Source organism: Corvus brachyrhynchos, unplaced genomic scaffold, assembly GCF_000691975.1.
Source record: "Corvus brachyrhynchos isolate BGI_N302 unplaced genomic scaffold, ASM69197v1 scaffold5, whole genome shotgun sequence".
Classification (NCBI taxonomy): domain Eukaryota; kingdom Metazoa; phylum Chordata; class Aves; order Passeriformes; family Corvidae; genus Corvus; species Corvus brachyrhynchos.
The window spans coordinates 5,666,651-5,677,372 of record NW_008238321.1 but is presented as its reverse complement, the minus strand read 5'-3'; the positions used below and the strand labels follow the sequence as shown (position 1 = coordinate 5,677,372).

Here is a 10,722-nt window from a genome sequence, read left to right as displayed (position 1 = left end):
CAGCAGGAAAACTGAGCCAGAAATCCAGGGATTTAAGACATCCAAGGAGGGGACATTCCTCACTTACACCAGCTGGAATTCCTCACAGGACACATCCTTGGCACGGAGGCAGCCAAAGACCTTGGGCTCCACCAGGAATGGCTCAAGTCCCTCATGGACCCACTGGGCCAGCACTGGGGGACTCTCAATGCCAGGCACTCGCAGCATCCTTTCCCACAGGCCATTCATGAGGATCAGGCTCCACTCGAGGGAAAGGGGCACGTGGGAAAACTGGAGCAGGAGAGGTGAAGAAACCCCTGAATTCCAGGGAATTCTAACCAGACATCAACATAAATCCAAGCAAATCTGAATGCTAGGAACAGAAATCGTTGGCTCTTTCCAAAATAAGGTAAAAAAATCAGGGGATTTGAAATAAAGCCTTGTCCTGGAGAACAAACAGTTGGATTTGGGAATACTCACCCGCTGGCTGAACATGGTCAGGGAGGCCAAAAGCTTCTTGGCATCATATTTGGAAAAGAACAGAATGGAATATTCTGGATCGACGGCTGTGGCAGGTTTAGAGGCCAGGCAGGAATATAAGGATATGAGGAAATCATCCTGAAGGTCCTGGAGCCAAGCTCCCTGGGAAAGAAAAGGGAAATGCAAATGAAGGTGATAAAGGATGGGTCATGTTTAGAGGTGAAATCACCTTCAGGGGGCTCACCCATGCCTGGGCATTTGGGAAGGGATTCCTCCCTTGAGGGGGGTAAAACACTGGCACAGGTTTTAAAAGCTTTATCCAAAAACCTCCCCCCCAAAATTGCCATTTGATCTAAGTAGAAACTTCCATGGGAACTCTCTAATCCCCAAACATTTTTCAGGGAAACAGTTTACAAACAGTAGAAGACAAAAACAAAACCAAGAAGAAAACAAACACCAAAAAATCCCAAACCCCACAAAATCCCGCTCCCCCCCCAAAAAACCCCCACTGACAAATATTTACAGAAATGCCATCTTTTTGTTAGAAATATTTACTGAAAAACACAAATTGCTGTCAATTTAATTGCGATTACCGGCAGCAACTTAAGAGACAATGACAAAAGCAGGAAAGAAAGTAAACCAGGAATATTCTAGGTGGCGTTTTCCAGACTGCAACCACTTCTAATTGTGTTTTTACCCCTTTTAATTGTGCTTTTACTCCTTTTAATTGTGCTTTATCCCAGTGGCCCAGGGTGACTCTCCTGCAGAGACTTGTTCCAAAGCTCTGATGTCAATTTTTAAGAGCCAATTTGATTTGGAAAGTTCCTTTTTCCCACCTTCCTTCTCGCTTGGGTGGTTTGGAGAAGGGAATCCCCACTTCCAAAAGCTCTCCGTGGTGTTTTGGCCACTCCTGAGCCCCATGGCACAGAGCAGGTGTCCCGTGAGGGGTGGCACTGCCACACCTCGGGGTTGGGGGTGGATAAAAACCCAGACTGTTCCACCCATAGCCCCCACTGGGGCTGTTTTTAAGCCAGAAGTGACAGAATTCCCAAGGAAAACAAATCCCAGTGCCACGGGAAGCAGGGGATTTTCCTTACCTGTGCACAGGCGAATTGGCCAAAAGTGAGGCTGCACGGGGACGTTTGGCCTCGGGCCACCTCCAGGAACTGCTCCTGGCTGGCACTGGGAGAAAGCAAGGACAGCACTGGGAAAGCTGCAGCAGCTGGGGCAGGATGGGCTGGGAATGGGGGAAACTGGATGGGGAGCTGGGGCAGGACTGGGTGGGGATAGAACGGGTGGGGAGCTGGGGCAGGGCTGGGTGGGGGGAGGAGTTGGTGACTGGGAAAGCTGCAGCAGCTGGGGCAGGATGGGCTGGGAATGGGGGAAACTGGATGGGGAGCTGGGGCAGGACTGGGTGGGGATAGAACTGGTGGGGAGCTGGGGCAGGACTGGGTGGGAGCTGTGGAAGAACTGGATGGGGACAGAACTGGTGGGGAGCTGGGGTAGAACTGGAGGGGGTAAAACTGGAGGGGAGCTGCGGCACATCTGGATGAGGGCACAACTGGATGGAGGTACAACCAGTAGGGAGCTGGGCACCAAACCGGATGGGAGCAGGACTGGTGGGGCACTGGGGCAGAACTGGGTGGGGAGATGAAAGCAGGACTGGCTGGGGACAGACCTGGATGGGGATAGAACTGGCGGGGAGCTGGGACAGAACTGGAGGGGGACAGATCCAGATGTGAACTGGCACCCCTCAGCAGCCCAGCTGCAAACCCAGCCCAGAGCACATCTGGCAAGGATATATTGAGTGCCTGAGTGTCCCTGAGCAGCGTTTTGCTGGCTGATTGTTTCCCCAGGCAGGGACAGCTCTCCCGGGAAGGATCCAGCCCTCCCAAAGCAGAGCAGGAGCAGAGCCAGGTGGCTCAACCCATACAGCAACACAGAGGGACAAAGTGACAGCACAGGATGAGGATTGCTGGCAGCAGCAACAGGGGAGAGGTGGATTGTTGACCCTCAGGTATAAAACAAGATCAGTGGAGGTCTGGAGTGGAGCTGTTTGAGCCCCACTTGGAGCCAAGATAAGCTCAGCACCAATCCAAGGTTCTTGGCTTCCTCCCCAGGGCCCGGCCCTGCCTTTCTTTGTCCTGCACAGACACAAAACCCCAGGCAGGCACTTTCCCTTCGCTGTTTGAACAAGTGCAACCAGAGCCCTCCCTGCCCTCAAAAAAGGGTTCAGAGGGATTTTTTTTTTTAACCCAAGAAACCAGAATGACTCCCAAGGAAATGCTGCCACAATCATTTGTGGATGGCTCACATACCTTTGCACCGAGGCACACACAGCAGATTCTGATTCCCAAAACAAAAAGAGAGACAAAGATAAGGAATTGTGAGAGGAATTGGCACACAGAACCCTGTCTGATTTTTCCTGGTGGAGGATATTTGGGAAGAAACTCACCATTGATGGGGGAGCTGGAGCACTGCACCAGGAGAAAGAGAAAAGAGATTTGTTAAAAAGGGGTTCTAACATTATCTGTGATCACTGCAGACAGACAGGTGGGAGCTGCAGCCATTTGGATTGGGATGTGGCCTGAACACACTCAAATCCCAAATCCAGACCTCCCAGTCTGCTAAATTCATACAGGTTACTGCTCTGTATCTCAAGCAGCTGGAAAGTGCCAGGTTATCCCATCCCTCAGGCACGAGGAGGGAATGTTCTCCCGATGATCTGAGCACCGTTTGAGTGTGGTTCCAGAGGAAGGGAGGGTTGGAACAGGATGACCTTCAAGGGCCCTCCAACCCAAACCATCCTGGAATGTTTTGAACACACGGATTTGCCTTACCAGCTGTGTCCCAGCAGCAGCTGCAGCAGCTCCCTGCCACCCTGGAAGACAATGAGCCGTGGTTTTAGAGCAAACCCAGGACAAAGCTCATTCCCACCGCTCAGCCCCAGCCATCCCTCAGCTCCCTGCAGGGTTTTAGTGCTCATCTTTCACCCAGAATTTCACACTCTCCTCCCTGCTGTGGTCCCTGAGGGGTGACAGACACGAGGTCCCCCTCTGCCCCCCCAGCTCAGCCTGGCTGTGTCCAGGTGACACGAGGGATGTCCTGCATCTGTCCCCAGAGAGGGACAGCAGGGGAACGACAGAAACAACACTCAGGGGACACTCCTCTCCAGGATTTCTTTGCTCCAGAGGCAGGGATCAGCTCAGGAATCACCTCAGTTATCATTCCATGTGCTTTTAGCTTTGCAGCTTCTTGCTCCTTACAGTGCCCCCACATGGGAATTGGAGCCTGGCCTGTGCTGGATTTCACTTCTTTCTCCCGCTAATGCCTCAGATGGATCAAAACCCCTGTGCTGGTGTGGGAACCCCAGTGCAGGACAGCTCTCCCCCAGTCCTGCCCCAGAGCCCGGCAGAGATTTACCAGGAAAAGTCAAACTGCTCCTTCTTGGCAGCTCTGCACAACCCTCCACCCGGCTGTCCCTCATTTCTCAACTTCCAGAGTGATCCTGATGGCACCTTCCATCTCCCTGCCAGTGCCCCAGAGCTGGGAAGGTGGGAAATGCCAGGGTAGGAACCTAGGAACAGCACACACGGGATAAACCCGGCAGGAGGGTGATTCCCTGAGCCTGCCACGCTCAGCATCCCTCATGCACAGAAAAAAGGGAAAGGTGGAGCTTCCCAGTGTTCCTGGTGGGACAGAACGAGTGGAATGAGAGCAGGGAGAGGCAGGGGACACAGGGAGGGGCGGCTGCAGCTCCACAGCCACGGTTGGATGGCACAGGGTGATGGAGGAGGAGGGCAGTGCCTTTCCTGGGTGTGGATGTGTTCACAATCCCAACAAACTGCATTAGGGAGAGATCTAAAGCAGCTTGGATGAGTCCTTAATTAGCACAACACCTTTCTTGATTACCAGCTGCTACACCTTTGTAATTATTTAATTAATGGAGGACTGTCACTAATTAACGGACAAAGGAACCTTCCCCTAATGGGGTCCAGGAGAGCTGGAGAGGGACTTTGGACAAGGGATGGAGGGACAGGAAAAGGACAAATGGCTTCAAACTGCCAGAGGGCAGGGCTAGGTGGGATATTGGGAAGGAATTCCTCCCTGTGAGGGTGGGGAGGCCCTGGAATGGATTTCCCAGAGGTTGCCCCATCCCTGGAAGTGTCCAAGGCCAGGTTGGACGGGGCTGGGAGCAAGCTGGGATAGTAGAAGGTGTCCCTGCCCATGGAACTGGATGAGATTTAATGTCCCTCCCAACCCAGACTACTCTGGGATTTATTATTCAATATTCAATCAGTTGTGATTATTCTTCAATGGCTTTCCCAGAGACACCTGGATACTCCAGCAAAAGGAACAGGGAGCAGACAGCTCTGAATAGACAGAGGAGAACCAACCCCATTGCATCTTCCCACCCTGTTTATCACCAAAATGAAAATATTTCGCTGACAGATCCAGTAACAACAGGACAATGAAAGGCTGGGGATGCAGAGCAACCACCAAAGTCACATTCAGTGGTCTGCCAGCACCATTTCCCCTCTTGAGGATAATCTCTGGCATGAAAAACCCTCCTGGGACACCCCTCCCTCCACAGCCAGACTCACCCAGCAGGAGGAGGAATCCCAGCCCTGGGAGCAGAGGAGGCATTTCTGGACAGGTCTTCAGAACACCCACAGAGGTCACCTTCGTTCAGCCAGGAAATTCCAAATAGCAATAAATTAATGGCAAAGCCAACTCAGAGGAGGAAAGTCAAAGGTGGCTGTGTCACGTGGAAATCTGGATGTGCCAACACCCTTCACAAACCCCAAAATTAGACCCAAAAGAGGTGAAAAACTCCTGCAGGGTCGGGAAAGCGCGGGGAGAATTTGGAGTTCATTAAGGCAGCTCATTAGTGTCCACGCCCTGAGCCAGATCCGTGGTGGCAGAGGGACAGAAGGTGGCACAGCCTGCTCGGAGGGGACCCTGTGACACTCACCTGTGGCTGCTGGTCCCAGCTAGGCAGGCTCTGGGCATAGCAGGCTCCTTTTCACTGAGCAAACCAGGGTGTGGCCCTGCCTCCTCCACCTGCATCTCTGCGGGATGGATTCGGAGCCCTGGTCACACCCTGAGCCCTTGAGAGTACACACGGGCTGTAGGACAAATAACCGGGCTGTTTGGTAATGCCTGGCATTTCTAGGATACAGCAGAAGCTGGATTCCCTCCCTGCCCTGCACCGGACAAAAATCAATCTGTGCTCAATCCTCCAGGAGCTCAGGGAATGTTTGGCACCAGGGAATTTCAGTTCAGGAGCTTGAAACGGTTGGAATTTCTTGAAAATCTCTGCGTACCCCAATCATCTCCACCTGGGAAATCCCGAAGAGAAATACATGGGAGTTCTGTCAGCCAGTCAGGCCGTGGAATGGGATGAAGCTGTGCCAGGGGAGGGGTAGGATGGGTATTGGGAAAAGGTTCTTCCTCCAGAGGGTGCTGGGCACTGCCCAGGCTCCCCAGGGAATGGGCACAGCCCCGAGGCTGCCAGAGCTCCAGGAGCATTGGGAAAATGCTGCCAGGGACACCCAGGGTGGGGTTGTTGGGATGGATGATCCCTGTGGTCCCTTCCAGCTCAGGACACTCCACTATTCCACATCACATGGATGTCAGACTGCGAGCTGTTTCTTTGGACACTTCAGGGTAATTTTACATCCTCAGATTTGGAGAAATCACTGTTTGGTCGCTTTATTGGTCCAGACAAGTTTTTACAAAGCCCAGTTCTTTGTAAAGAAAGGGCTTGCCCATTCCTGACCACAAATAACTCCTGTTGGTGTCACTGTCACCTCCCAGCACCACCACACCCCCACTTTTCTCAGCACACTTCACGTCCTTATCAGCTCCTCTGGAATTAGCACAGCAGCCAGTCACAAAGGCAGCTCATCTGACTCAGAGGATCCCCAGAATTAGCGTGGCTCTCACCAACACCCATCCTAAGCCACCCAAATCCATAAAAATCATCATCATTCTGTAATTTGGCCAATTCACAGAGTTCAGAGTGAGAGGCCTCTTCTCCAGGATACCCAGAGGAGGTGTCCTGGAGCAGGATGGGGATCCTTCCCTCAGGTTTCAACTATCAAAGCTCTGGTGTTTTGCACCTTTTGGAAATTCAGCTCTCCAAACAGGCTGTCCGTGACAGGATCAGATGGAAAAGTGCTGGATGGGGAACTGCTGGAAAATCTGTGGCTCCATATGAGAGAAACAAAGGCTCTGCCACTGCAGCCGGACCAGAGTCATGGAATGTTCAGGGGTTGGCAGAGATCATCCAGTCCCTACCCCAACACCTTCCACTATCCCAGGTGGCTCCAAACCCCATCCAACCTGGCCTTGGCCACTTCCAGGGATGGGGCATCCCTGGGAGAGGTGTCCAGGACTGCCCAGCCCACCCCAGAGGTGCCACCAGGCCTGCACAGGTCTGTGAGGGGGATTTTGGAGCTCACCTGCAATAAATGATCCCCTTTAGCTCAACACAATTACACACGAGCCCTATCTCTGCCTCCTTTCCCTCTGCAAGATTCATTCTCCCAAAAAACCGATCCCAATTCTGCACCAGGATCACCAACACACAGTGCTGGGTGGGAGGAGAGGCTGTGGAAAAGCTGCGGAGGGTGGGATAGCCCCAAAATGAGTCAGAGCCTTCCCAGCCAGGCTGGCTGGGCTTGGGTAGCACCAGGCACGGCTCGAGTGTCCTGCAGTGCCCCTGAGGCGGGCAGTGACTGTTCCTGTGCTCAGCCAGGTGTGACAAAGGACAAGAAATCCTCCCCGATCCCACCTCCAGCAGCACGGGCACGCCCCGTGCCGGGCAGCCGGGACAAAGGGGCTTTGTGCTGGCTCAGGAAAGCCGGGTCTCACCCTGGCTCGGCACAGCAGCCCTGTAAGGCTCAGGCTTTGCCCAAAACCAGTTAAACCACAGCAGAATTCCTCAGGCTGGCACCACTCACCAGGACATCCCGGTGCCCTCCTGGCATTAACCCCAAACGTGGCCCAGAACCTGGAGAGGTCTAAGAACGGGAATGACAGAGCAGAAAGGGAGAAAGCTTCAGGAATAAAAGCCAAAAGGGGCATTGAAAGATTAAAGCCTTGCAGGTGCTGTGGAAATTGCTATAAAGGCTCAAAGAAAAATCCAGCTGTGCTAAGGGGGCAGAAAGGCAAAGGAGGCTCCTGGAAGCACTTTCAAAAACTCGAATTTAGTTTTATGTTTGTTCATTGTCTCTTGAAGAGAAATCTGTCAGGGCCCTGCTGGGGCAGCACAGCCCAGGTATGAGAAGAGGATTTGGAGACAGGTCTAAAAGGGAAAGTGAACTCATCCCGTGTCTCGTGTCCATCACAGATCCCTTCATTACGTGAGTCCAGGAGTGAATCTCCCATGGAGATGCAGCAAAATGTCCAGACAAGGTAAAAAATCCTGGGAAATCTGGGAGCAGCACATCAGGGCACAGCTGCACTGTCCAAACCTTTGGATCAGCGACTGACACAACAGCAGCTTTCAAAAGGTTCTCTGGAGGGAAAACCAGAAGGAAGAGGGGCGACATGAAGGTCAGTCCCAGCCCAGAGCAAAGCTCCTCTCCCTGCAGGGCCAGGAGCAGAGGTTTCCTGCTGGAGCCTGGGCGGTGCCCGGAGGTGCCAGAGGGGGACAAAGGGACACAGGTGATGCCAAACCTGTGGTTTGAGGAATAAACAACTCCCAGCCCACAAAAATCACCTTGTTAGCACAGGTCATCCCTGGCACTTGGCTCTTCCTCTAATCCTGCCTGAGAGAGCTCAGCTTTAGAGGGACTCAGCACACGGAGGAAATTCCCCAGTATCTCAAAGTCTGGGTGAAACTTCTCCCTTTCCTCTCCAGAAGCACAGACGAGGAGGCTCTGCCCAAACCTGCCCACAGGGAGAGCTGTGACCGCAGTGACCCGGCCAGCAGAGCCCAGAGCAGATCTGCTGCTCCCCCAAACCCCTGTCCCCAGCCCTGGAGTCACCCAGGAGAGCTCTCCAGGTGCTCATCCCTGGATTAAGGGTGGATCAGGCTCACAACCACCTCACCTGGAGCAGCGTTCTGTGCTGGCAGCCTCACAGGTGTGGGGACAAGGCACGAGATGCATTTTTCAGAAGACTCATCCTGGATTTTCCTCCTGAACCTGCTGTGGCAGGGCTGGGAGGGACAGGGGTTTACCAGCAATAGGGGACTGGGATGTTCACAGCATTTGGGGCCGTTCCAGCTGCCACCTTTCCCTGCAAATGCACGGATTCTGAGCCTGGCAGCATTTGGGGCCGTTCCAGCTGCCACCTTTCCCTTCCACCAGACCTGTGGAAGGATGGGCAAGGTCAGACCAGCCCTGTGACCCCATGGGTGACGCAGGTGCTCGTTAAATGTCACCAGCAGAGAGGTTTTTATAAACAGAGCAATATTTGCTTCACTAAGGAGCTTGTGTCACTGTTTGCTCAAGCCTCCAGTTACAAGCTGGGAATATGGGAAAAGAAACAGTTTTGGCTCCAAGGTGCTGCTGAGCCCACACCCAAAAATGCCAGAGGCGTCAGCAGAGCCTGACACTGAGGGTTTGTGTTTCACAGCTCATGCAAGACCTTCTGTCCCAGAGAACGAGGGACAGGACAAGAGGAAATGGCCTCAAGTTGCACCAGGGGAAGTTTAAATTGGAGATTAATAAAAATTTTGTCACCCAAAGGTTTGTCCAGCCCTGGAGTTACAGTACTGGAGGGATTTAAAAGCTGGATTTGGGCACAGGTTTTGGTGGTGGCCTTGGCAGTACTGGGGGAATGGTTGGATTTTGAAAGGTCTTTTTAAACCTCAGTGATCCTGTGACCCCACCCTCAGCTGCCTGTGCCCCCTCACTCGAGGGGGCTTTTAATTTGCAAAGAGAGAGGAAAGCCAGGGGTCTAAGAGGCGTTTTCCTACCGCCAAACACTCCGACCCCTCTAAAACCCAATCCTGATTTATCCCCTGCTGCGGGAACTGCAGAGCAAACCCTGCCCTGGCCACACAGCCCTCCCACGGCTGCCTCCTGCACCCTGAAGGAAGTGTCACAGAGACAATGAAGACACAATTAAAAGGCCAAACAGCATCAAATATCCATTTATGGCTGGAATGAAACCCCAACCGTTCCCCTGTACCTTCCTGGAGGTTTACACGAGATTTTCCTTGGTTTCTCCCTCCCCTCCTCTCTCTTCTGTAATATTTGCATTGCACAAGTCGAAAACCACCTACAGCTACCACTCCAACCTTGTCCCGAACTGCAATCCAAACAAGCTAAAAAAGGAAAGGTAATTGCTCTGACGTCTGCTTTCCCTCTCTCCCGAGGTTTGGTGACCCAGCAGCCTCTCTAGAGAGCAGAAATGTGTTCAGCAGTGCCCCAGCCCGACCTGTTCAGCATTCCTTATTCCCCAGTACCAAGAAGCTCCAAGCAAAGGATCTCCTGTAGGAGTCCAGCACCTGGGAAGAGGCTCTGGGCGTCCCCAGGTGCTTCTCACAGCAAGGCTGACACCTGGTGATGTGACAGAGCAGCTTAACATGTGCAGGTGTAAATGTAAATATAAATATAAATATGTACACACAGGGGTGTGTGCAGAGTCACCTGCAGTGGATGCCAGGCCCTGCACAGCCCAGTCATGAAAAGCAGAACAAAACTCAACTAAACCCCATCTCTCACTCTCCCTGAACTCCAACTGTTCCCAGCCCTAAATCCTGTCCTTAAGCACCCCCTCAGCACCCGGCTGTGCCGACACCTGCGGGGATTTACCTCAGGGGAAGAACGGGAAGGTTTAACCCTTTCGTGCTGCACGCAGGGTCCGATAAATGAGCAGGTACCCAGCAGGAGCTGCCCCACCACCCCCGTTCCAAACGGGACACAGGAGCAGCAGGGGGAACGTCACCTAATTGTGTACCTAATTCTCTCAAATTATATTATTATTCTTCTTATTATTACTATTAGCCTTTCAGAGCCTGAAACATTCGCTGGCATTAAATTTTGGGGTTCCCCTTGAGGCAGGAGATTCTCAACAGCCACCATGGTGTGCGTGAAAGAAGAGCAGCTACCACCAAATTCTCCTAGCGCTGACACCTTTATATTTGTTTAGGACGCCAAACGACCTTCTACATTATTAGTTTATTCCAAAAAAATAGCAAACAGAGCAAAAATACCCGATTTGATATTACAGTTGCGGCGCTGTGGCTGGCCTTGTTACGACGGTGTGGCGGCTCGCTTTGCGGCGGTGTGGCTGGCCTTGTTA

The 10,722-nt window shown here is 52.7% G+C and overlaps 1 protein-coding gene across 1 annotated transcript in view; it reads right to left on the bottom strand.

Annotated features, from left to right (window-relative positions):
- Nucleotides 1-2,934, bottom strand: part of MSLN (mesothelin) — a 15,216-nt gene extending 12,282 nt beyond the window's left edge. The window contains exons 1-5 of the mRNA XM_017734029.1: nt 2,915-2,934; nt 2,778-2,805; nt 1,557-1,641; nt 460-621; nt 68-270 (exon numbers count right to left, since the gene is read on the bottom strand). Of these exons, the coding sequence (XP_017589518.1) occupies nt 68-270; nt 460-474 (218 nt within the window). The 5' untranslated portion in view covers nt 475-621; nt 1,557-1,641; nt 2,778-2,805; nt 2,915-2,934. The remainder of the gene's footprint in view (nt 1-67; nt 271-459; nt 622-1,556; nt 1,642-2,777; nt 2,806-2,914) is intronic.
- Between the last annotated feature and the right edge of the window lie 7,788 nt (nt 2,935-10,722).